General features: G+C 56.0%; 3 protein-coding genes and 1 pseudogene across 3 annotated transcripts in view; 1 reads left to right on the top strand and 3 right to left on the bottom strand.

The window, feature by feature from the left end:
* Positions 1-1,495: 1,495 nt before the first annotated feature.
* Positions 1,496-4,051, bottom strand: LOC100091014 (small nuclear ribonucleoprotein Sm D2). The gene is made up of 3 exons (XM_029065344.2): positions 3,947-4,051; positions 1,926-2,105; positions 1,496-1,794 (listed from the first exon to the last, which is right to left on the bottom strand). Coding segments are annotated over exons 1-3 (357 nt in total). The 5' UTR covers positions 3,949-4,051; the 3' UTR covers positions 1,496-1,619.
* A 5,306-nt stretch (positions 4,052-9,357) lies between these two features.
* LOC100088523 (glutaminyl-peptide cyclotransferase-like protein) lies at positions 9,358-16,603 on the bottom strand. Its single transcript, XM_029064970.2, has 7 exons — positions 16,394-16,603; positions 12,586-12,720; positions 11,956-12,237; positions 11,111-11,263; positions 10,272-10,371; positions 9,948-10,064; positions 9,358-9,744 (listed from the first exon to the last, which is right to left on the bottom strand). The coding sequence occupies exons 1-7, from the start codon at positions 16,601-16,603 to the stop codon at positions 9,599-9,601; spliced, it is 1,143 nt and encodes a 380-aa protein (XP_028920803.1). The 3' UTR covers positions 9,358-9,598.
* A 4,689-nt stretch (positions 16,604-21,292) lies between these two features.
* On the bottom strand, positions 21,293-24,212 carry LOC114812079 (annotated as a pseudogene).
* Positions 24,213-24,678: 466 nt separating this feature from the next.
* Positions 24,679-26,144, top strand: part of LOC114812078 (myotonin-protein kinase-like) — a 13,299-nt gene continuing 11,833 nt past the window's right edge. The window contains exon 1 of the mRNA XM_039912168.1: positions 24,679-24,704. Within this exon, the coding sequence (XP_039768102.1) occupies positions 24,679-24,704 (26 nt within the window). The remainder of the gene's footprint in view (positions 24,705-26,144) is intronic.

Raw genomic sequence — 26,144 nt, 5'->3', positions numbered from 1 at the left:
AGACCGATAAGACTGTGGGATATGAAGGGGGAGGGGATTCCAGGCCAGAGGGAGAATGTGGGCAAGCGGCAAGAGAAACGAGATCAAGGTTCAGTGGAATACAGAATTAGATGTCGTTAGAGGAGTGGAGTGTGACGGCTGGGTTGCAGTAGGAGTTTAGAGAGGAAAGTAGCAGAGTGGGAGGTGACGGAAGTGTCTTTCAGCTGATGGTAAAGAGTTTCTGTTTTTTGTGGGGAGTGGATGGGCAACCACTGGAGGATTTGGAGGAGTGGGAAAGATGCAGACTGAACATTTTTAGAAAAATGATATGGGGAGATACTCAAGGCAGGGAGGCCAGTGAGTAGACTGATGCAGAAGTTGACAAGTTGAGTACAGTTTTTTGATTTTTTTAAAAAAATATGGTATTTGTTTAGCACTATATGTGAATCTCTATACTGAGCACTGGGGTAGATGCAAACCAATCAGGTTGGACCTAGTCCATGTCCCTCATGGGGCTCACGGCCTTTACTCCCATGCCTATCAACCTTTGCATGAAACAAGTACTCCTCACTCTTGGCTTCGGAGCTCTCCATCACCTTGGCCCTTCCCACCTCGCCTCCCTTCTCTCCCTCTCCATCCCACCCCGTACACTCCGCTCCTCTGCCTCTCCCCTCCTCACGGTCCCCTGTTCATGCCTATCCCATCAACCCCTGACCCACATCCTACGGCTGTCCTGGAATGCCCTCCCTCCTCACCTCCGCCAAACTCTCTTCCCCTCTTCAAAGCCCTACTAGGAGCCAACCCCCTCTGGGAGGCCTTCCCAGACTGAGTCCCCCTTTCCCGCTGCTCCCGCTTCCCTCCCCCCGACCTTCTGCTCTTCCCACTTCCCTTCAGCACTGTGCTTATTTGTATATATTACTTATTACCCTATTTATTTTGCTAATGAGGTGTATATCTCCTTGATTCTATTTAGCTTGATGATGTTGTCTTGCTTTGTTCTGTTTTGCTTTTGCTCAATAAATACTATTGAATGAATGAATGAATTTGACAGATGAGGTAACTGGAGCACGAAGAAGTTAAATGACTTGCCCAAGGTCACACAGCAGACCAGTGACAGAGTCGGGATTAGAACCCAGGTCCTTCCGACTCTGAACATGTCTGAGCGACAGGGCATGGGGACCCTGTCTCCTGGGGGTACAGCCCGGGCCAGGCCTGCTTATGGAGGAGCACACTGGCACCTTTGTGCCCTGCCCCCGAGGTTCCTGGGCCACTAGTCTCCCACCTTCTATGGGCCCAAGCTCATTGGTATCAGCGATGCAGGAAAGGTGGGGTTTGGAACATTTCTGCTTCCCTGTTTGGGCCGGGCTTCTCTAGTTGGCCCTGGCAGTCCAGAGAGGGTGCCTCGCCTCTCCATCAGTGGGTGCAGTGCCAACCATCCTGTGAGAAAGGGTGAGGTGAAAGCAAGGCCGCGATGGGCAGCAGAGGAATCCCCACCCCAGACAGAATGAGAACGGCGAGCCTTCAGCAGACTGCTTTATTTACAAAACAACTGGAACTACAGGTAACAACACAATTAACAGCCTTTGGGGTTTTACTGCCTTCCACGAGGGTCTACGTGGCTTGGCAGGTGTCCGGCCCGGCTACTTGCCGGCGATCAGTGGGTTCCTGAGCACCACGATGACCGAATCTCCGCGCAGGAACATCTTGGAGATATAGCGGTCCTTGTTCACCGGCTTTGATTTCTTCTTGCCCTTGCCGCTCTTGGGCACCTCGGTCCACATCTCCTTCACGTTCTCCAGAACCATGTTGCAATGCCTGGCGGGGAAGGGCGGTGAGACCGACACCGGCCCCGGAGTCTGGCCGGGGGAAGACCTCCGCCCACCCCGCCCTGAGCTGGGGCCACCAGAACAAACATTCCGCTCCCCCGTCCCCCGAAGGGCCCTCACCTGTCGAATGCCTTGACGCGGCCCAACAGTTTCTTGTTGTTTCTGCAGTTGATGAGAACCTGTGTGTTGTTCTTTACCGACTGGGTCAGCACCGACAGGGGCCCCGTGTTGAACTCCTCCTCCTCGCGCTTCTGCAGCTCCTCCGGGGTCATCTCGCTCTTGGGCTTGTTTAGGAGACTCCTGGATGGGGTGGACATAAGGTTGATGGGAGATATGGGTAGGGGAGAATTGATTTCCCGCTTGGGTTCACAGAGTCCACTTCCCAAAGGCTCAGCATGGCATAGCCGTTCGACCACCGGCCTGGGAGTCAGAAGGTCATGGGTTCCAATCCCGACTCCGCCACTTGTCTGCCTTGGCACCTTGGGAAAGTCACTTCTCTGTCCCTCAGTGACCTCGTCAAATAGGGATTGACTATAATTCTATTTATTTACGTTAATACCTGTTTACTTGTTTTGATGTCTTTCTCCCTCCCACCTCCCAGACTGTAAGGCCGGTATGGGCGGGGACCGTCTCTCTTGATTCCTGAATTGTACTTTCCAAGCGCTCAGTACAGCGCTCTGCTCAGAGTAAGCACTCGATCGTGGCTCAGTGAAAGAGCCCGGGCTTGGGAGTCAGAGGTCATGGGTTCTAATCCAGGCCCCGCCCCTTGTCAGCTGTGTGACACTGGGCAAGTCCCTTCACTTCTCTGTGCCTCAGTTCCCTCATCTGTCAAATGGGGATGAAGTCTGTGAACCCTACGTGGGACAACCTGATAACCTTGTATCTACCCTAGCGCTTAGAACAGTGTTTGGCACAGAGTAAGCGCTTAAATACCAACATTATTATTATTATTATGATTGAATGACTGTGAGCCCCACATGGGACAGAAGCTGTGTCCCACCCGATCTGCTTGGATCCACTCTGGTGCTAAGAACGACGCCTGGCACAGAGTAAGTGCTTATCAAGTATCATAACTATTAGGTCTTGGCCTGGCCAAGCGGGCCACCCCTCCCCCGATGCCCCCCATCCGGCAGAGCCGAGCCCCCACCCCCTAAAAAGCCACCGCTCTGGCAATAATAATGGTGGTGGCAATAATAATAATGGCAATAATAATAATGGTGGTATTTGTTAAGCAGCTTGGCACAGTGGAAAGAGCCTGGGCTTTGGAGTCAGAGGTCATGAGTTCGAATCTCAGCTCTGCCACTTGTCAGCTGTGTGACTTTGGGCAAGTCACTTCACTTCTCTGTGCCTTAGTTACCTCATCTGTAAAATGGGGGTGAAGACTGTGAGCCCCACGTGGGACAACCTGATTCCCCTGTGTCTACCCCAGCGCTTAGAACAGTGCTCTGCACATAGTAAGCGCTTAATACAAACATTATTATTAACATTATTATTAAGCGCTTACTATGTGCTTTGCATACCCCAGCGCTTAGAACAGTGCTCTGCACATAGTAAGCGCTTAAATACCAACATTATTATTAACATTATTATTAAGCGCTATGTGCTTTGCATACCCCAGCGCTCAGAACAGTGCTCTGCACATAGTAAGCGCTTAACAAATACCAACATTATTATTATTATTATTAAGCGCTTACTATGAGCTTTGCATACCCCAGCGCTTAGAACCGAGCTCTGCACATAGTAAGCGCTTAACAAATACCAACATTATTACTAACATTATTATAAGCGCTTACTATAAGCTTTGCATACCCCAGCGCTTAGAACAGAGCTCTGCCCATAGTAAGCGCTTAACAAATACCAACATTATTAACATTATTATTAAGCGCTTACTATGTGCACAGCACTGTTCTAAGCGCTGGGGGGGGGGGAAACAAGGTGAACAGGTTGTCCCCCGTGGGGCTCACGGTTTTTAATCCCCATTTTGCAGATGAGGTCACTGAGGCCCAGAGGAGGGACTTGCCCAAAGTCACCCAGCTGGCAAGCGGCGGGGGCGGGATTGGAACCCATGACCTCTGACTCCCGAGCCCTTTCCACTGAGCCACGATGAATCTGCCCCCCGGATGAGCGGACCCGGAGCTCACATGGTGGCGGATGCGCTGCCTTCCCGCTTTCGGCTGCTCCTCCTGCTCCTCCTGCTGCTGCTGCTGCAGGCGCGCCGGCCTCCTACGTCATCTGCCCGCGTCGCCTTTGCCCGCGTCGCCTCCCTGTGACGTAGTTCCGGCCCCGCGGGCGGGTCACGTGGGCAGCGGGCGGGAGGGAGCCGTTGCCATGGCGACAGGCTCGTCCTCGCCCTGCGGCACATGACCCCCGTGACGCGGGTCCCCCGACGTTGTCGGGGCCCCCGACAGGTAAATTACAATAATAATGATATTTGTTAAGCGCTTATTAGGTGCCAAACGCTGCTCTAAGCGCTGGGGTGGATCCAAGCAAGTCGGGTGGGACACGGGCCCTGCCCCACGTGGGGCTCCCAGGCTCACTCCCCATTTTACAGGCGAGGGAGCTGAAGCCCGGAGAACAATAATAATAATAATAATAATACTGGTATTTGTTAAGCGCTTACTAGGTACCAAGCACTGCTCTAAGCGCTGGGGCGGATCCAAGCAAAGTGGGTTGGACGCAGTCGCTGCCCCCCTTGGGACTCACAGTCTTAATCCCCTTTTTACAGACTAGGGAACAGAGGCCCAGAGAAGAAGAATAATAATGATGGTATTTGTTATAAGCGCTTACTACGTGCCAAGCACTGATCTAAGCGCTGGGGGAGATGCAAGCTTGTCCCACGTGGGACTCACAGTCTTAATCCCCTTTTTACAGACGAGGGAACAGAGGCCCAGAGAAGAAGAATAATAATGATGGTATTTGTTATAAGCGCTTACTACGTGCCAAGCACTGTTCTAAGCGTTGGGGGAGATGCAAGCATGTCCCACGTGGGACTCACAGTCTTAATCCCCTTTTTACAGACGAGGGAACAGAGGCCCAGAGAAGAATAATAGTAATGATGGTATTTGTTATAAGCGCTTACTACATGCCAAGCACAGTTCTAAGCGCTGGGGGAGATGCAAGCTTGTCCCACCTGGGTCTCACAGTCTTAATCCCCTTTTTACAGACGAGGGAACAGAGGCCCAGAGAAGAATAATAATAACGATGGTATTTGTTATAAGCGCTTACTACATGCCAAGCACTGTTCTAAGTGCTGGGGGAGATGCAAGCTTGTCCCACGTGGAACTCAGTCTTAATCCCCATTTTACAGATGCGGTAACTGAGACACAGAGAAGTTAAGTGGCTTGCCCAAGGTCACACAGCAGAGAAGTGGCAGAGGCGGGATTAGAACCCACATCCTCCGACTCCCAAGCCCGTGCTCTTGCCACTAAGCCACGCTGCTTCTGGTAATTTGTTAAGGTCTTATGTGGTACTATTAATAATGATCATAATAATTGTGGTATTTGTTCAGCTTTTACTATGTGCCAGACACCGGACTAAGCGGCTGGTGTAGATACAAGATAGGCCCCACGCCGGACTCAAGAGTCCAGGTAGGACGGAGAATACATATTGAACCCTCATTTTTGCAGATGATGGATATCGTGGAGAAGTTAAGTGAGTTGCCCAGGGTCACACAACAGGCAAGTGGCAAAGCTGGAATTAAAACTCAGGTCCTCAGACTCATTCATTCACTCAGTGTATTTATTGAGCACTTACTGTGTACAAAGCACTGTACTAAGCGCTTGGGCGAATACAATATAACGATAAACAGATACGTTCCCTGCCTAGAATGAGCTCACAGCCTAGAGGAGGAGACAGGTATTAATACAAATAAATGAATAATTTACAGATATATTCATAAGTGCCATGGGGCTGGGAGGAGGAATGAATAAAGGGAGCAAGACAGGGAGATACAGAAGGGAGTGGGAGGAGAGGGGAGAAGGGCTTAATCAAGGAAGGCTTCTTGGAGATGTGTCTTCAATAAAGCTTTGAAGTGGGGAAGAGCAAGTGTCTGTCAGAAATGAAGAAGGAGGGCGTTCCAGGCCAGACGCAGGATGTGGGCAAGAGGTTGGCGGCAAGGTAGACAAGATCGAGGCATGGTGAGAAGGTTGGCATTAGGTGAGAGAAATGTGTGGGCTGGGTCGTAGTAGGAGGGAAGCGAGGTGAGGTTGGAGGGGGCAAGGTGATGGAGGACTTTAAAGCCAATGGTAAGGAGTTTTTGTTCGATATGAAGGTGGATGGGCAGCCACTGGAGGTTCTTAAGGAGGGTGAATGTTTTTGTAGAAAAATGATCCGGGCAGCAGAATGAAATATGGACTGGAGTAGGGAGAGACAGGGGAGGGAAGACAGCAAAGAAGCTGACAGAGTATTCAAAGCGGGATAGGATAAGTGATTGGATTAATGTAGCAGATTGGATGGAGAGGAAAGGGCGGATTTTAGCAATGTCGTGAAGGTCGAACCGACCGGATTTAGTGATAGATTGAATATGTGGGTTGAAGGGGAGGAGTCAAGGATGACGTTAAGGTTACGGGCTTGGGAGACAGCAAGGATGACAGTGCTGTCTACGGTGATGGGAAAGTCAGGGGAAGGGCCAGATTTGGGTGGGAAGATAAGGAGTTCTGTTTTTGACATGTAAAGTTTGAGATGATGGGAAGACTTCCAGGTCTTTAAGGCAGGAGGAGATGTGAAACTGCAGCGAGGGAGAGGAAATCAGGGCTGGAGAGGTAGATTTGGATATCATCCACATAGAGGTGGTAGTTGAATTTATAGGAGCGAATGAGTTCTCCAAAGGAGTGGGTGCAGGTGGAGAGCAGAAGGGGACCCAGAACTGAACTCTGAGGAAAACCCACAATTAGGGGGTAGGAGGCAGAGGAGGAGCCCGTGAAAGAGACCGAGAGTGAGCAGCCAGAGAGACAGGAGGAAAACCAGAAGAGGATGGTGTCAGTGAAGTCGAGTTTGGATCACGTTTCCAGGGAAAGGGGGTGGTCAACAGTGTCGAAGGCAGCTGAGAGGTCAGGGGGCACTGGGATGGAGTAGGGACTATTCGGTTTGGCAAGAAGGAGATCATCTGTGACCTTTGTGAGGGTGGTTTCTGTTGAGTGAAGGGGTTGGAAGACAGATTGGAGGGAGTCCAGGAGAGAATTGGAGGAGAGGAACATGCGACAACGGGTGTAGATGACTCACTCAAGGAGTTTAAAGAGGAATGGCAGGAAGAAGATGGGGCAATAACTGGAAAGCTGTGGGGTCAAGGGAGGGTTTGTGTTTTTTTTTTTAGGAAAGGGGAGATATGGGCGTGTGTGAAAGCAGTGGGAAAGAAGCCATTGGAGAGCAAACAGTTGAAGATGGCGTTGAAGGAGGGAAGAAGGGAGGAGGCAAGTGTTTTGATAAGGTGTGAAGGCTTGGAGTAGGATACACAGGCCCGAGGGGGTGGATTGTGAGAGAAGGCAGATTTCCTTTTGAGATACTCCTGGGAAAGATGGGAGATTTGAAGAATGGGCAGAAGGAGGGAAGGACTGAGGAGGCACAGGGGAGACTTTAGGGAGATCAGGCTGGATAGTTCAATTTTCTCAATAAAGTAAGTGGCAGGTCTTTAGGGACAAGAGATCAGGGAATAGACAGGAGGTTTGAGAAGGAAGTTAAAATGTCTGGAACAACTGGCAAGAGTAATGGGCAGAGGTATCACTAAAGATGGAGAAACTGGGGAACAGAGAAGTGCTTTGAGAATCAGCACGGCCTAGTGGAAAGAGCCGCTACCTGGGACTCAGAGGACCTGGGTTCTAATCCCAGTTCCACCATGTACCTGCTGTATGACCGTGGGCTAGTCACATAACTTCTCTGTGCCTCAGCTCCCACATCTGCCAAATGGGGATTCAATGCCTGTTCTCCCTCCTACTAAAAATGTGGGACCGTGATTATCCTGTATCTACCCCAGTGCTTAGTACAGTGCTTGGCTCATGGTAAGTCCCAGCCCCACAGCACTTAAGGACATATCTGTTAATTATTTATTCATATTAATGTCTGTCTCCCCCTCTAGGCCTGTAAGCTCACTGTGGACAGGGAATGTGTCTGTTTATCGTTATACTCTCCAAAGTGCTTAGTAGAGTGCTCTGCACACAATAAGCACTCAGTAAATATGACTGACTGAAATCCTTAACAGATGCCAAAATTATTATTATTCCTCAAGGTCATAGAGCAGACAAGTAGAAGACCAGGGATTAGAACACTGGTCTCCTGGCTTTCAGTCCTGTAGTGTAGACAGTGGATAGAGCCCGGGCCTGGGAGTCAGAAAGACCTGGGTTCTAAACTCAGCTCCGTCACTTGTCTCCTGGGTGACTTTGAGCAAGTCGCTTAATTTCTCTAGGCCTCAGTTACCTCCTGTGTAAAATGAGGATTAAGACTGAGCTCCATGTGGGACAGGGACTGTGACCAACTTGATCAGCTTGTATCTACCCCAGTGCTTAGTACAGTGGCTGGCACATAGTGAACTCTGAAAAAGTACCATTTAAAAAAAAAAGTCATGCAGCTTTTCAGTCTATCGATAGTATTTATTCACCATCTAATATATGCAGAGCACTGACCTAAACTTCTGGAAGAGTACCATAGAGTTAGTAAATAATCCCTGCCCTCAGTGATCTTAGTTTAGCAAAATTTTCTTTTAATAGCATTTGTTAAGCACGTACCATGTGTCCACCTTGTTTTAAGCACCAGGGTAGATACAAGTTAACCAGGTCGGACACGGTCCCTGAGTTTTCATCAAATCTTTAGCGCTTGTGTATACACGATTCCTGAACTGTGCATTCAAGTATTTATTCTGATTACTCTCTTTGTAACTATTTTATTTGTTTATTTCATTAGTAGTGTAGTCTAGTGGAAAGAGCATTGGCCTGGGACTCAGAGCACCTGGTTTCTAAATCTCGCTCAGCCACTTGTCTGCTGTGTGACCTTGGGCAAGTCATTTAATTTGTGCCTCGGTATCCCCATCTGTCAAATGGGAATGAAATGCCCGGTCTCCCTCCTTCTCTTTCTTTCGTAAAGCGCTTACTAGATGTCCAACACCGTTTTAAGCACTAGGGTAGATACAAAATAATTAGGTTGGAAACAGTCCCTCTCCCGCAGGAGCCTCAGAGTCTAAGTAGGAGGGCAAACAGGTGAACTGAGGCCCAGGGAAGTTAAGTGACTTGCCCAAGGTTACACAGCAAGCAATTGGCAGATCTAGGATTTGAACCCAGGTCCTCTAACTCCCAGGCCCCTGCTCTTTCCACTAGGCCGTGCTGCTTCTCATTGACCACCTGTAACTCTCCCCTCTCCGTCCCCTGACTATCCCTCCACCAACCCAGATCGGGCACTAAACTGTAGTTCCATCGACACCCTTTGGAATCTGCCGGTGTTTCAGGCCACACAGACCAGCCCCCTGTCCCCGTGGCTTCACCGGAGGGCGCTTTGCTTGACCAAGGGCCAGGGAAGGGGCCGGCGAGGGAGGGGGCCGGCTAGGGAGCGCCTAATCAGGACACGAGGCTGCTGGAAGCTACCGATGGAATCTATTTTCAAACAGGGCAATGGCTGAGACCAAGTCGGGAGGCTTCCCCAATCCCGCAATCCCGCTGGCCCTCGCCCCCCTCGGCCCAGGGGCGACCCCGCAGTTCTGGTCCTCTGGCCGGGGCGAGGGGAGTCGAGGCGGCGGTGGTCAGCGACCACCTGAAGGGCCGAGGCTGTCCTGGCCCCCGGGCTGAGCTATCCCGCTCTGGTGCTGGACGCCGCTAAAGGCCCAGACACTCGGCCAGGAAGACGACGAGGATGCGGCTGAGGTTGCGGACGGTGGGAGGATCCAAGTTCTCCTCCGTGTCAGCGGGCGTGTGCCAGACCGTGGGGAAGGGGGTGGCGATGAGGTGCAGGACCGGCACCCCTGGACGGGCGGAGGGGAGAAGGGAGAGGCTCGGCACGGCACCCTTACCCATGGTGAGAGAATCGCAGGGGACGGGTGGGGAAGTAAGTACAGGGGTGGAAATGACCCCATCTCCCTCCAATTCCCTTCATTTCTCAGCCCTGGGGCCGCCTCTGGTCCGGGGCCTGGGGGGATGGAGCGGGGTGGTCCGGGGCACCAGATACCTCTGCGGAGGAAGGGCGCGTGGTCATCGTCCACAGGGCCGTAGGGAGTCCCCTGCTGGAAGTACAACTCCTCCCGGGGGTGGGATTCCAGGAGGCCCAGCCGATGCAGTCGCTTCTCTGTGGGGAGGGGACCCGGGGGGAAACCGTGACCCTCGAGGTGACGGGACGGGAGGGTCTGCCTTCTATCCTCCCCCCCGACCTCAAGGGACTGAAGGGGAATTGCCAGCCTTCATCCCGGGGTGAGGCCTGGGCTCCCGCTTACTTCTCCCCCTCCCCACCGCCCCCCCTCTGCCCCGAGACCGGCGCGGGGTGGGCGGGCGGTACCGATGCCGACGAGCCGCTGGAACCAGGAGGCCGTGCGGGGGAAGTGGCTGTGGATGGAGAGGCCAGGGGCGCCCAGCAGATCCAGGAGCACGAACAGTTCCTGACAGAAGGGGGAAAGGAGAGGAGAAGCGGTGGGACACGAGAGGGGACAAGCAGCATGGCCTAGTGGACAGGGAGTTGGAAGGACCCAGATTCTAATCTCGGCTCCGCCACCTGTCTGCTGTATAACCTTGGGCAAGTCAGTTCACTCCTCTGGGCCTCAGTTCCCTCATCTGGAAAGTGGGGATTGAGACGTGAGCCCCGCGTGGGACAGGGACTTTGTCCAACCTGATTAGCTTGTATCCACCCCAGTGCTCAGCACAGTGCCTGGCGCATAGTAAGCACTTACAATTATTATTACTATTGTTATACTGTACTTTCCCAAGCACTTAAAAACAGTGCTCTACACACAAAAAGTGCTCCATAAATATGATTGATTGCCTCAGTTACCTCCTCTGTAAAAGGGGGATTAAGACTGTGAGCCCCATAAGCTCGTTGTGGGTAGGGAGTGTGTTTATTGTTGTATTGGACTCTTCCAAGCGGTGCTCTGGCCACAGTAAGCGCTCAATAAATATGATTGAATGCATATGGGACATGGACTGTGTCCAACTTGATTAGCGCTTTATATAGTGCCTGGCACATAGTAAGCGCTTAACAAATACCATTAAAAAAACGAGAGGGTAGGGGGACTAGCCTCGAGCCTATCCAGGCAGCCGCTGACGGGGCAGGGGGATCCTAGTCTGCCCCATCTCTACTGTGCCCCCGAGGCCTCAGGCAGTACAGGGGTGCAGGGCACTCACAATAGCTTCCAGCTGGGAGGCGCCAGGGCCGTGGGGCGTCTTCTCCATACGCCGGGCGAGGTGCCGGGCGCCGTACAAGGAGTCCGTGGGGCTCCACTCCTCGAACGCCTCCTCCCCGTCCAGGAACAGCAGCTGGAGCGTCATGGGGGACCCCTGGGGGGACGGGAGGGTGGGCCCGGCTCACCCCGCAGCGCCCCGGCCCCCCATACCCGTCAGATGACTCTCCCCCCTACACCTCCAAAACCTTACTGAAGGCACATCTCCTAGAGGCCTTCCCTAAGCCCACTTTTCTTCTACTCCCACTCCCTTCTACGTTGAACTGACTTGGGAGAAGGAGGGTGGTGTAGTGGATAGAGCATGGGACCAGGGTCTAATCCCAGCTCCGCCACTTTTCTGCTGTGGGACCGTGGGCAGGTCACCTCAGATCTCTGGGCCTCAGTTATCTCATCTGTAAAATGGAGATTACGACCGTGAGTCCCCCGGGGACAGGGACTGCGTACACCCTGATTAGCTTGTATCTATATCAGTGCTTAGAACAGGGCTTGGCACATAGTAAGCGATTAACAAATACCATCATCATTATTTTTGTTCCCCCGTCCCAGGCCTACAGCACTTATATACTTATCTGTAATTTCTTAATTTAGATTAATATGTCTCCCCCTGCCCTCCCCCTCTCCGGACTGTAAGCTCGTTGTGGGCAGGGAATGTGTCTGTTCCAGCGTTGTACCGTCCTCTCTCAAGCCCTTAGTCCGGTGCTCTGCACAGTGTAGGTGCTCACTAAATAGGATTGACGGATGGACCGTCTGACCGACGGCCCCCAGGAGCCCCGCCGCGTGGTCCGGTACCTCCTCCTTGGCCTGGCGGAGCTCGGGGTCCAGGGCTCGGGCCAGCTCCAGGAGCAGGGCGCAGGGCACGGCCGAGTCTGAGGCCCCCAGGAAGGGCCCTTCTTCCGGCGGGAAGTACTTGGAGTCGTAGTGGCAGGCCAAGACCAGGCGGCGGGGGGCCTCGGGGGCCAGCGTGGCCACCACGTTGGCGAAAGGGATGGTCCCGCGTGGGGTGCGAGCGGAAAAGCCGTCCAGCTCCACGTGCCAGCCGGCGCCCAGGGCCCGCAGCTCCCTCTCCAAGAACTGGGGGGCAGAGACGCGGAGTCGGGGGTCGGGGTGACTAGCAGGGTGAGGAGAGCCTGGGCCAGCCGGATGCTTGCAGCAGCGGCCCCCGAAGGTCCCCAGGCTCACGGGCAACCCAGCCCGGGCCCTCTGCCCATCCTGGGTCGGGGCTGCTCAGCCCCTGGACCCTCACGGCCCATCCCCAGCCCCTCACCGCCCAGCCCCCGATCACCACGGTCCCAGCCCCTCACCGGCCAGCCCCAGGATCGCCACGGTCCCGGCCCCTCACCGCCCAGCCCCAGATGGCCACAGCCCCGGCCCCTCATAGCCTAACCCCGGCCCCTCACCTCCAGGCCCCCGGCCCCTCACCTGTCGGACGCGCAGGTTCCCGGGGCTGCCCGGGCTCCGCTCGACCAGCAGCGGCCGCAGGTACGTGCCCCAGAGACGCCGCGCATCCAGCTGGCTCAGGAACTGCTGCAACCGGGCCCGAGGAAGACTGCGGAGCTGGAGCGGGGAGGGGGGAATCGATCCATCAATCATATTTGATCAATCAATCTCCCTCTAGACTCTAAGTTCGCTGCGGGCAGGGAATGTATCTGTTTATTGCGGTATTGTACTCTCCCAAACAGTATGGTGCTCTGCACATAGTAAGCACTCAATAAATATGATTAAATGAATGAATGTATTGAGCGCTTACAGGGTATAGAGCACTGTACTAATCGCTTGGCAGAGCACAGAAGAACAGAATTGGTAGACACGTTCTCTGTCCATAACACGCTGACAGTCTTGATGAGGAGACGGACTGTGATGTTATCTGGGAGAGGTGAATAATGGATGCAAATCCAAGGGCAGAGATGACGCAGAAGGGAGTGGGAGAAGAGGACATGAGGGCTTCATTGACCTGTTGGAGGAGAGAAGCAGTGTGGCCTAGTGGAAGGAGCACGGGCCTGGGAGTCAGCAAACCTGGGTTCTAATCCCAGCTCTACCACTTGTCTCCTAAGTGACTTGGGCAAGTCACAACTTTTCTGGGCCTCAGTTATCTCAGCTATAAAATAGCGAGTGTGAGATCTATGTGGGTCAGGGGTTATTTCCAACCAGATTAACTTGTTTCTACCTCAGAGCTTAGTAGAGTGCCTAGCATACAGAAAGCCCTTAACAAATACCGCCTCCCCCCCCCCCAAAGAAAGATAGATGTGTTTTTAATGAGGTTTTGAAGGTGGGTAGAGTGAGTGTCTGTCAGATAAGAAGAGGGAGGTTGTTCCAGGCCAGTGGCGTGACATGGTGATAGTTTGGAGGCGAGATATATGATATCGTGTGGCCTAGTGAATAGAGAATGGGCCTGGGAATCAAAAGGACCTGGGACTTTTCTGCTTGTCTGCTTCATGACCTTGGGTAAGTCACTTCACTTCTCTGGGTCTCAGTTATCTCATCTGTAAAGTGGGGATCAAGACTGTGAACCCCATGTGGGACTTGGACTGTGTCCAACCTGATTACCTTGTATCTATCCCAGCGCTTAGAACACCGCCTGGCACATAGCGCTTGGCATTAGGGGAGCAAAGTGTAGAGGCTGAGCTGTACTAATAATAACTGTGCTATATGTTAAGTGCTTACTATGTTTAGGCACCGTTCTAAGCATTGGGATAGATACAAGATAATCAGGTTGGACACAGTCCATCCACCTAGGCGTCACAGTCTTAATCCTGTTTTGCAGATGAGGGAACTGAGGCCCAGAGAAGTGAAGTGACTTGCCCAAGGTCACACAGCAGACAAATGGCAGAGAGAGAATCAAAACCCAAATCCTTCTGACCCCCAGGCCCGTGTTCTATCCACTAGGCCACGCTGCTCCCCAGTCGGTGAAGCTTCCTATTGTTCTATTTATCATACCGTCCTTTTCCAAGCGCCTAGAACAATGCTCTGCACACAGTAAGCGCTCAATAAATATGACCGAATGAATGAGTGCGAGTAGCAAGGTGAAGTAGGAAGGGGCAAGGGGACGGTGGTGAGGGAAGAAGCGCTCTCAGGGCTCGAACAGCAGGCGGCAGGCACCTGGCAGGCCCAACGGTGGGCGGGACGTCGGGGACCGGCCACACCGGCCTCGGGGCAGCCGGGCCCAGCCGGGGGCTTCCTCTGTCTCACTAGGGGAAGGTTGACAGTTGACAGTTCCTTGGCAGCAGGGTTAGCGGCCTTTACCACTCTCTCTCCCAATACGCGTCCAATAAACTCTAAGAATTCTAACCAATTCTTCGAATCTTCTTAGAATTCTTCTTAGAATTCTTCTCATTCTAATAAATCAGGCACCCAATAAATTCTACTGGTTGATTAAGGAAGTAGCGTGGCCTCAAGGAAAGAGGCAAGGGTCTGGGAGTCAAAGGACCTGGGTTCTAACCTGCCACTTGTCTGCAGTGTGACCCTGGGCAAGTCACTTGTGGACAGGGAATGTACCCATTTTTAGTGTTATAATGTACTCATCCAAGCGCTTAGTACAGTTCTCTGCACACTATAAGCGCTCAGTAAATACGACGGAATTGAAATGCACTTCTCAGGGGTTCAGTTCCCGTATCCGCCAAATGGGGTTATCGACTAGGAACTCCACGTGGGGCATGAACTCCATCCAGCCTGATTAGCTCGTGTGCACCGCAGCGCTTAGCAGTAATAATAATAATAACAATGGTATTTGTTAAGCGCTTACTATGTGCCAAACACTATTTTAAGCGCTGAAGTAGATACAAGGATTCTAATCCCGACTCTGCCACTTGTCAGCTGTGTGACTTTGGGCAAGTTACTTAACTTCTCTGTGCCTCAGTTCCCTCATCTGTTAAGACTGTGAGCCTCATGTGGGACAACCTGATTACCCTGAATCTACTCCAGCGCTTAGAACAGTGCTTGTCACATAGTAAGCGCTTAACAAATACCATCATTATTATTACGAGGTAATCAGTTTGTCCCACGTGGGGCTCACAGTCTTTAACCCCATTTGACAGATGAGGTCACTGAGGCCCAGAGAAGTTAAGCGACTTGCCCAAAGTCACACAGCTGACAAGTGGCGGAGTCGGGATTAGAACCCACGACCTCTGACTCCCAAACCCGTGTTCTTTCTCGCACTGATTCATTCAGTTGGATTTATTGAGCGCTTACTGTGTGCAGAGCACTGTACTAAGCGTTTGGGAAAAGACAGTATGATAACAGAACAATAGGAAGGTTCACCCACTGGGAAGCAGCACGGCCTCGTTGATAGAGCAGGGGCCCGGGAGTCAGAAGGACTTGGGTTCTGATTCTGCCCCTTGTCTGCTGTGTGATCTTGGGCAAGTCACTTGACTTCGCTGGGCCTCAGTTCCCTCATCTGAACTTCGCTGCTTCTAATACCTCTGATGCCTCTGAGAGAAGCAGCGTGGCTCAGTGGAAAGAGCCCGGGCTTGGGAGTCAGCGGTCACGGGTTCGAATCCCGGTTCCGTGGCTTGTCAGCTGCGTGACTTTGGGCAAGTCACTTCACTTCTCTGGGCCTCAGTGACCTCATCTGTCAAATGGAGATGAAGACTGTGAGCCCCACGTGGGGCAACCTGATCACCTTGTATCTCCCCAGCGCTTAGAACAGTGCTCTGCACCTAGCAGGCACTTAACAGATACCAACATTATTATTAGCGTGGCTCAGTGGAAAAAGCATGGGCTTTGGAGTCAGAGGTCATGGGTTCAAATCCCAGCTCGGCCACTTGTCAGCTGTGTGACTTTGGGCAAGTCACTTAACTTCTCGGTGCCCCAGTTCCCTCATCTGCAAAATGGGGATGAAGAGTGTGAGCCCCACGTGGGACAACCCGATTCCCCTGTGTCTACCCCAGCGCTTAGAACAGTGCTCGGCACAGAGTAAGCGCTTAACAAATACCAACATCATTATTATTGTCCGCTGTGTGACTTTGGGCCAGTCACTTCACTGGGCCTCAGTCGTCCCATCTGTCAAATGGGGATGAAGACGGTGAGCCCCACGGGGCCCAACCCGATCAGCTTGGATCCCCCCCCAGCGCTTGGAACAGTGCTTTGCACAGAGGGAGCGCCGAACAAATGCCGTCATCATCATCAATCTTAGTGCCTAGCACAGTGGAAGCGCTTAGCAGGTACGGGGGAAGGGCGGCTGCCGAGTGGGTGTGCGGCCCGGCCGGGGTGGGGGCGTCGTGGGGGTCCTCACCTTTGGGTGCCCCCGTGGCGGGGCCGGGCCCGCCCGCTCCTCGCCGCCGCCCGGGCCCCAGGCCACGTAGAGCCCCGCGGCCGCGGCCAGGCCCAGCAGCAGCAGCAGCAGCGGGGCCGGGGGCAGGCGGCTCCGCGCCGGCGGCGAGGCCCCGCACTCGGCGCCCCGCGTCCGCAGCCGCCCCCGCCCGCCCCCGCTCCCTTTCCGCATGGCCGCGAGCCGGAGCCGGAGCCGGAGGCGGAGCCGGGCCGGGGGCGGGGCCGCAGCCCCTCCGCGGCAAGCTCCGCCCACTCGCCGCGCTCTGGCCAATGGGAGCAGCGCCCGCCCCACGCGGGACACGCCCACCCGAGCCCTTCTGGCCAATGGGCGCGGCTCGCGGCCTGTCATCGCGAAAGGGGCGGGGCCACCCCTCCCTGCACAGGCCCCGCCCATCCCGGGCCCTTCTGGCCAATGGGAGCGGCTCCCGCCCCGTAAGCGCGAGAGGGGCGGGGCCACAGCCTTCCCGCGCAGGCCCCGCCCACCCCGAGCCCTTCTGGCCAATGGGCGCGGTTCCCGGCCTGTCATCGCGAAAGGGGCGGGGCCCCATCTTCCCTGCGCAGGCCCCGCCCATCCCGGGCCCTTCTGGCCAATGGGCGCGGCTCCCGCCCCGGGAGCGCGAAAGGGGCGGGGCCACAGCCTCCCCGCGCAGGCCCCGCCCACCCCGAGCCCTTCTGGCCAATGGGCGCAGCGCCCTCCGTGAGTGGCAGCGGGAGGCCACGCCTCTCAGGGCGGGCGGACGCCGCTTCCCGCCCCACGGAAGTCATTCATTAATAACAATAATAATAATAATGTTGGTATTTGTTAAGCGCTTACTATGTGCCGAGCACTGTTCTAAGCGCTGGGGTAGACACAGGGGAATCAGGTTGTCCCACGTGGGGCTCACAATCTTAATCCCCATTTTACAGATGACAGAGAAGTGAAGGGACTTGCCCACAGTCACGCAGCTGACAAGTGGCAGAGCTGGGATTCGAACTCATGACCTCTGACTCCAAAGCCCGTGCTCTTTCCACTGCGCCATGCTGCTTCTCATTCATTCAATAGTATTTAATAATAATAATGTCGATATTTGGTAAGCGCTTACTATGTGCCAAGCACTGTTCTAAGCGCTGGGGTAGATACAAGGTCATCAGGTTGTCCCATGTAGGGCTCACAGTCTTCATCCCCATTTGACAGATGAGGTACCTGAGGCACAGAGAAGTGAAGTGACTTGCCCAAGGTCACGCAGCTGGCAAGCGACGGAGCGGGGATTAGAACCCACGACCTCTGACTCCCAAACCCGGGCTCTTTCTACTGAGCCTCGCTGCTTCTCCGCTTATTGAGCACTGACTAAGTGTGGGGCACTGTATTAAGCGTTCGGCAGAGTGCAATATAGCAATAACCACAGTAATGGTAGTTGTTAAGGGCTATGTGCCAACCACCGTTCTAAGCGATGGGGTCTTAATAATAACAATATTAATGGTATTCATTAAGCACATACTATGTGCCGCGCACTGGGGTAGATACAAGGCAATCGGGTTGTCCCACGTGGGGCTCAGAGTCTTTATCCCCATTTTCCAGATGAGGGAACTGAGGCACAGAAGTTAAGTGGCTTGCCCATGGTCACACAGCAGGCAAGTGGCTGAGCTGGAATTAGAACCCACGTCCTCTGACTCCCAGGCTCGAGCTCTTTCCACTAAGCCACGTTGCTTCTCGCAGATATAAGATATTCAGGTAGATATAAATTAATCCGTTTGGACACAGTCCCTGTCACACAAGGGGCTCAAAATCCTCATAGAGAGCCGGCTGCACGTTCCCTGCTCCCAGTGAGCTCCCAGTCTAGATAATAATAATAATAATAATTGTGGTATTTGCTAAGCCCTTACTGTGTGCCAGGCACTGGACTAAGCGCCGGGTTGGATACAAGCAAACGAGGTTGGAATCAATCCCTAGCCCACATGGAGCTGAGTCTTACTCCCCATTTTACAGATGAGGTAACTTGCCCAGGGTCACAGCAGCTACCTGGCAGAGTCGGGATTAGAACCCAGGTCCTTCTGACTCCTAGGCCCGTGCTCTATCCATTAGGCCATGCGGCTTCTCTAAAGGGGCGAGCTCCTCCTCAGAGCCTGATTTTTTCGGGGGCGTTGGGTTTTTGTAACTGGTATTCCACCCTTTCCTCTCCATCCACATGGCTACCGTGTCAGTACAATCGCTTATAATAATAATGATGTCGGCATTTGTTAAGCGCTTTCTATGTGCCGAGCACTTTTCTAAGCGCTGGGGGAGATACAGGGGAATCAGGTTGTCCCACGTGAGGCTCACAGTTAATCCCCATTTTACAGTTGAGGTAACTGAGGCACAGAGAAGTTAAGTGACTTGCCCACCTACCCCGCCTTGATTACTGTATGAGCCTCCTTGCTGACCTCCCTGCCTCCTGACTCTCCCCACTCCAGTCCATACTTCACTCCGCTGCCCAGATCATTTTCCTTCAAAAACGTTCAGACCTTGTTTCCCCACTCTTCAAGAAACTCCAGTGGTTGCCCATCCACTTTTGCGTCAAACAAAAACTCCTCGCTATTGGCTTTAAAGCAGTCCATCGCTTTGTCCCCTCCTACTACAATCCAGCCCGCACGCTTTGTTGCTTTAATGCTAACCTCACTGTATCTCGATCTGGTCTACCTCGCCGCTGACCTCTCGCCCAAATCCTACCTCTGGCCTGGAACAACTGCCCTCCTCATATCAGACAGATAATTGATCTCCCTCACTTCAAAACCTAATGGAAGGCACATCTCCTCCAAGAAGCCTTCCCTAAGCCCTCCTCTCCCACTCCCTTCTGCATCACCCTGACGTGCTCCCTTCATTCATCCTCCCTCCCATCCCCACAGCATATATGTATGTATCTTTAATTTATCTATGCAGATTAATGTTTGTCTCCCCCTCTAGACTGTGCGTCTGTTGTTGTATTGTACTTTCAAGTGCTTAGTACAGTGATTTCCACACGGTAAGCACTCAATAAATAGAGAAGCAGCGTGGCTCAGTGGAAAGAGCATGGGCTTTGGAGTCAGGGCTCATGAGTTCGAATCCCAGCTCTGCCACTTGGCTGTGTGACTGTGGGCAAGTCACTTAACTTCTCTGTGCCTCAGTTCCCTCATCTGTAAAATGGGGATTAAGACTGTGAGCCCCACGTGGGACAACCTAATTCCCCTATGTCTACCCCAGCGCTTAGAACAGTGCTCGGCACATAGTAAGTGCTTAACAAATACCAACATTAACATTAACATTAATAAATACAACTGAATGAAAGCACCTTCTCTCCAAGGCTTCCCTAAGCCCTCCTCTCCTCTTTCCCCACTCCCTTCTGCGTCACCCTAATTGCTTCCTTTATTCATCCCCCCTCCCAGCCCCACACTACTTATGTACATATCTGTAATTTATTGTCTGACTCCCCTAGGCTGTAAAGTCATCATGGGCAGGGAATGTGTCTGCTTTTTGTTATATTGTGCCCTCCCAAGTGCTTGCAACAGTGTTCTGCACACAGTAAGGGTTCAATAAATAGGACTGAATGAATGAAGCACTCACCATGTGCCTGGCACTGCACTTACCGTTCTGAGAAAACAGTATAACAGTTGGCAACAGATTCCCTGCCCACAACAAGGTCCCGGTCTAGAGGGACGAGCTCCTCCTCAGAGCATGATTTTTTTGTTGTTGTTGGGTAGTTTTTTAATATTATTTGTTAAGCTCTTACCATGTGCCAGGCAGAGTACTAAGCAATGGGGTAGATACAATGTAATCAGGTTGGACACGGTCCATGTCCCAGATAATAATAATAATTATGGTATTTGTTAAGCAGTTACTATATGTCAAACACTGTTCTAAGCGCCAGGGTAGAAACGAAGAAATCAGATTGTCCCACGTGGGGCTCACAGTCTTAATCCCCATTTTACAAATGAGGTAACTGAGGCAGAGAGAAGTGACTTACCCAAGGTCACACAGCAGACGAGTGGCAGAGCCAGGATTAGAACACAGGTCCTTCTGATTTCCAGGCCTGCGCTACATCCACCAGACAGTGCTCCTCCTCCAGTGGATCGGCCAGCCCCTTCTCCCCCTGCAACCACCTCGTCCAGTCTGGCCCACCAGCCCCAGTGGCTCTGGGGGCTGGGATTTCCCAGGCCCCACCGTGCCCGATTCCCTTCCGACCTCTAGGCACTCGAGGCAGTTCACAGGGGATCGTGTGGGGTGAGAAAGAGGGACAGGTGGAAGGGAGCGGGGAAGAGCAAGAATCCCTGGCATCCGGGGATTACCATCATTATTATTATTATTATCATTATTATTATTATCATCTGGCCAGCAGGAGAGGCTCTGGACCTCACAGGCAGGACGCACCGAAGTTGGGAGGGGGCTGGGCGCCAGGGCAGGCTGACTCTGGTCACGGACGGGGCTTCCCTTAAACAGGGACGGGACCCATCCCTACTCTGGCTTCAGGAAGCCACAGTGTGTGGGGACAGAGGAGGAGGGGGGTCTTCCGTGGATTAATAATGTTGGTATTTGTTAAGCGCTTACTATGTGCAGAGCACTGTTCTAAGCGCTAGGGTAGATACAGGGTAATCAGGTCGTCCCACTTGAGGCTCACAGTTAATCCTCATTTTACAGATGAGGTGACTGAGGCAGAGAGAAGTGAAGTGACTTGCCCACAGTCACACAGCTGACAAGTGGCAGAGCCGGGAGTCGAACTCATGACCTCTGACTCCGAAGCCCAGGCTCTTTTCCACTGAGCCATGCTGCTTCTTCTCAGGGGTGGTGAGGAGAGGGAGGGTGAGGCAGCCCCCTTCCCATGCCCGGCTGGAAGAAGCAGTGCGGCAGACCGCTGCCTTATAAATATTGACTTTATAGAAAGAACCGATAAAACCAGTCAAACATGACACACGAAAGCATCCAGAACTGCGGAGGTAAAAACCAAAAACCTATACCGCCCGGGGGCGGGGTGGGTGGGGGGCCGGGGTTCTGAGAGGGTCAACCCGCCGCTGGCCGCGGCGGGCCGCAGAGGGCTGCGGGGAGCGGCCTGGGGCAGCGAGTTCACAGCAGAAGAAAACAAAATCAACCCAAACTTTCGAGCCAGCCAGGCCCGCCCGGCTCCGGGAGAGGGAGATGTCCCGATTCACAGCTTGCGGGGGGCCGGGGAGAGGGCGAGCGGAGCACTCGGGGTCGGGGACCCGGGCCCCGCCGAAGGATGTCGGAGAGGGGACAGGCTCCGCCGGTTCCGCCGAGGTCCGCGGCCTGGAAATGCCGATCGGGGGGGTCGGGGGGAGCCCCGACAGAGAGGGGCTGCCGGGGAAATGCGGCGGGATCTGTGGCTGCCCGACCCGCAAGGCCGAGCCGGGGGTGCCGGCCGGGGAGGGAGGGGGAGGAGGCGCCGGGGACCCTCCCCGGACCCGACCCCGCTGGCGACTCCTCGGGAGGGAGAGGGAGGGGGGCGGCTACCGGGAGGCCGCAGGACCTCGACGGAGGACTGAAGGGGCGGGAGGAATGGCGGCGGCGTACGGACCCCGCTTGGGGGCCCGTGTTAGCTGCCATCTGCTCGCTGCGGGAAGGTTGGGGGAGCGTGGTCTGGGGTGGGGGGGGGTTCGACCCGGGACTCCGGAGGGACGGGGCGCCGCGGGACCCGTCGGGGACAACGGTCGCCGACCGGACCGCTCCACCGCCGAGGCCCCGGGCGGGCCCGCGTCGCGCCCGAGCTGCGGTCGCTCTGGGGCACGGCTCGGGAGGGGGAACCGGTCCGGGAGGGTGGTCACCCCCACCCCCGGTCAGTGAGCCGGACTCGCGGAGAGGGGAGGGGGCGGCTCGGTCGGGCCCCTCCCAGGCGGGGGCCCCTCACCTGCCGTCCTCTCCGGCGGCCCCGCTCGGGGGGCGGGCAGGGCGGCAGGGCAGGACCCAGTTGTTGTCGTGCAGACCGACGCGGCAGCCGGCGCCTCGCGGTCCGGGCCGGCGGCAGCACATCCAGTAGGAGCGTCCGTAAGGCAGGTCGTGTGTAGGGCTTGGGGTGCCAGCGGCACAGCGACACGTCGCCGGCAGGCGTAGCGCTTCTTGCACTGCTTGCAGGGGTCCTCGCGGTAGAGGGGGTCCCGGCTCCAGCGCGAGTCGGCGGCCCGCACCCCGAACGTCTCGATGACGCACTTTGAAGTAGTGGCAGGTGCACTTGAGGGCGGCCAGGGCCCGGGTGGGCAGGCAGCTGAAGATGCGACCAGCACGTGGTCCGGCAGCTGCAGCAGGTACTGGCGCGGCTCCAGCAGGCCGCTGGATCTTGAAGCGGATCTCCAGGAAGTCGTGGGAGACGTGGCGGTAGAGGCGGCACAGGGCCGGGTCCCCCGCCTCCGCCTCGCCCCGGCCCGCCGGGGGCCGGGGCCGCCTCCGGGGCCGGGGCCGGGGCCGGCGGCTCGTCGGGCCCCCGGGCAGGGAAGGGAAGAGCTGGCCGGGGGGGCGGGGGGCTCCTCGGGGACGGGGGCGCCGCCCAGCCCGCACCGTCTCCTCCTGCACGTTCTTGGCCCCGTCCTGGCCCAGGAAGACGCACTGGTCCACCACGCCGGTCACCACCACGTCCACGTGGAAGCCGGCCCCGGCGGCGGGGGCGGCGGCGGGGGGGGCCGAGTCCCGGGCCGCTTGTCCGGCCGGTCGGCGGCCCCGGCGGCGGGGACCGGGGCCGGCGGCGGCGGGGCCCGGGCTCCCCGCCGCCGCCCCCCCGGCTCGCCGGGCCGTCGGCCCGGGCCAGCAGGTACTCCACGTTGGTGGGCAGGGCGTCCCGCGAGGGGCTGATGAGCTGGTACAGGTCGCAGGTGATCTTGTCCGGCGGCCCCCCGGGCCCCCCGGGAGCGTGCAGCCCTGGCGGCCGCCGCCGCCGCCGCCCCCGCCCTCCCCGGGGGGCGACGAGCGGAGTCCCGGCCGCTGGAGATGCGGAAGGCGATGCGCACCTCACCCGTGGCCCCGGCCCCCGCCCCGCCCTTCTCGTCCTTGCGCTCCCCCACTCCCGCCAGGCCTCGAACTGGGCCACGGCCTCCGCCACCCGGCTGCAGTCCCCCAGGCCGCCGCTCGGCCCCCTCGGGCGCGCCGGGCCCCCCGGGCCCCGGCCCGCTCGGCCGACACGAACACCACGGGGGCCGGGGGGGCGCCGCCGCCGCGAGGGTAGGAGGCCTGGAGGGCCAGGGCCGCCCGCTGCTCCACCAGGGCCACCATCTCGGCCACGGACAGCAGGTCGGGGTCCTCGCCGGGCCCCGACCCCGGCGGCGGCCGGCCGGGCTCCGGCCGCCCGGGCTCGGGCCGGGCCTTGGCCGGGTCGTGGCTGCGCCGGCGTCGCTTGGCCTGGGAGCTGTCGCTGCCCCAGTGACCCTTGACCTTCATGGCGCTGACCCTCCCCGGCCCCGCACTGGTGGGGCCACGAAGAACGCCACCTTCTCCTTGGTGTTGCCGGGCTTGATGACGTACCACGTGTCCAGCAGCACGGGTCCCTCCTCGCCGGGGGCCGTGGCCAGCAGCGGCGGGCGGCGGGCGGCGGGGCGAGGCGGCGGGCTCGGCCGCCGGCGGGGTGTTTCTCGGAGCAGGCGGGCCCTCCCCCGTCCGGGCAGGCCGGGGGCTTGCGGGCCGGGGGCCGTGGCTGGTTCTGCGAGGAGGTGCCGAAGGGCCGCGGGCACCACAGCTGGACGGGCGACAGGCTCCCGGGCTCCATGGCGGCGCCGGGCCGGGGCTCACCGCATGGCCGGGGCGGGGAAGGGGCCCGGGGCCACCTGGGGGGAGAGGACGGACGGGCTCAGCGTTGGCGCGGGGACCGGGGAGCCTCTCCCGCCCGGGTGGCGTCGAGCGGGACCGGCCGGGCTCCTCGGCCTCGCTCCCGGGGTGTTGGGGAGCACGGTGTGTGCGGGGGCCCGGGGGGCTCAGGCCTTGGGGTCTTCGGGCCCACAGGGCTGGGCAGGACCTGACCTGTCGCCAGGAAGGACCGGGCCTCCCGGCCTCCCTCCGTCACCCAGCGGCCCCCGCCCGCTCCTCCCCCGTGGGACCCAAGGGGGGGGGGGGGGGGCGACGACACACAGTGGGGATGGACGGGTCGCGTGGAGAGGGGCGCGCAGGCGCCTTGGGGCCCCTCCTCGGGCGGCCCCGCCCGCCGCTCCCGGCTTGCGCACGCGCGTTGGGCGCCCGATGGGCGCGACGCCGTCTCGGGGAAGCCGCCACCGGCGAAGCCTTCCCCGGAGGCCGGCCCCGCCCCCTTTGTTGACAGACAGCGCGTGATGCCGCCGACCAATGAGCGCGCGGCGTTATGGGGCCGGCCCATAATATGGACGCCAGCCGCGCTGGGGCGGGGCCTCGCCGACCACGCCCCCAACCCGACTCTCTCTCTTCTCTCTCTCCTCTCTCTCTTCTCTCTCTCTCTCTCTTCTCTCTCTCTCTCTCTCTTTCGTCTCTCGTCTCTCTCACTCTCCTCTTCTCTCTCTCTCTCTCCTCTCTCCTTCCTCTTCTCTTCCCTCTCTTCCTCTCTCTCCCCTCTCTCTCTTCTCTTCTTCTCTCCTCTCTCTTATCTCTCTCTTCTCTCTCTCTTTCTTTCTTCTCCTCTTCCTCTCTCTCTTCTCTCTTTTGTTTTTTAATGGTATCCCCGTTAAGCGCTTAACCTATGTGCCCGGCGCTGTACTAAGCGCTGGGGTCGATAATAATTAAAAAGAGTCATCATTACGGTATTTCTTTAAGCACTGTGGGAAGCGACGCGGCTCCGTGGAAAGGGCCCGGGGTTGGGAGTGGAGGTCACGGTTCTAATCCCAGCTCGCCACTTGTCATCTGGGTGACTGTGGGCAAGTCGCTTCCTGCGCTGGGCCTCAGTGACCTCATCTGGAAAATGGGGATGGAGACGGTGAGCCCCAAGGGGGACCACCTGATCACCCTGTATACCCCTCCCAGCGCTTAGAAATAGTGCTTTGCACATAGTAAGAACTTAACAAATGCCATCATTTTCATTTCATTCATTCAATAGTGTTTATTGAGCACTTACTATGTGCGCAGAGCATGGACTAAGCGCTTGGAATGACAAGTCGGCAACAGATAGAGACAGTCCCTGCCCTATGACGGGCTTACAGTCTAATCGGGGGAGACAGACAGACAAGGAACAATGGCAATAGAGTTCAAGGGGAAGAACATTATTGTGTACCTCCCAGCGCTTAGAACAGTGCTTTTGCAATCAGTAAGCACTTAACAAATGCCATCATCATGTGCCGGGCGGAGCCCAGGGCTGGGAGTCAGAGGTCAGGGGTTCTAATCCCGCTCTGCCACTTAGCTGTGTGACTCGGGGCAAGTCACTTCCCTTCTCTGGGCCTCAGTTCCTCATCTGTAAAATGGGATGAAGTCTGTGGGCCCCACGTGGGACACCTAATTACCTTGTACTACCAGCGCTTTAGAAACAGTGCTTGCACATAGTAAATGCTTAAAGAAATGTCATTATTATTATTACCAAGTGCTGGGTCAGAGAATAATTAAAAATAGTCATTATTATGGTATTTTTCTTCAGTCATTCAATAGCATTTATTGAGCGCTTACTATTATTATTGTGGTATTTGTTAAGCGCTTACTAGGTGCCGGGCACCGTGCTAAGCACTGGATACAAACAAATCGGGGTGGACACAGTCCCTGGCCCCGTTGGGCTCAAGTCTCAATCCCCATTTTAAGGGGCAGAGAAGTGAGGACTTGCCCCAGGTCACCCAGAGAAACC

This window comes from Ornithorhynchus anatinus, chromosome 5, assembly GCF_004115215.2.
Source record: "Ornithorhynchus anatinus isolate Pmale09 chromosome 5, mOrnAna1.pri.v4, whole genome shotgun sequence".
NCBI classification, from domain to species: domain Eukaryota; kingdom Metazoa; phylum Chordata; class Mammalia; order Monotremata; family Ornithorhynchidae; genus Ornithorhynchus; species Ornithorhynchus anatinus.
This window is presented reverse-complemented; position numbering and strand designations above follow the sequence as displayed.

Coding starts and splice junctions, on each gene's coding strand:
- LOC100091014 (XM_029065344.2), bottom strand. Junction 1,795..1,925: donor CGCGTCAAGGCATTCGACAG/GTGAGGGCCCTT, acceptor CTTCCCCGCCAG/GCATTGCAACATGGTTCTGG.
- LOC100088523 (XM_029064970.2), bottom strand. CDS start 16,603: ATGCGGAAAGGGAGCGGGGGCGGGCGGGGGCGGCTGCGGACGCGGGGC. Junction 11,264..11,955: donor TCCGCCAGGCCAAGGAGGAG/GTACCGGACCAC, acceptor CCGTCCCCCCAG/GGGTCCCCCATGACGCTCCA. Junction 10,372..11,110: donor CCTCCCAGCTGGAAGCTATT/GTGAGTGCCCTG, acceptor CCCTTCTGTCAG/GAACTGTTCGTGCTCCTGGA.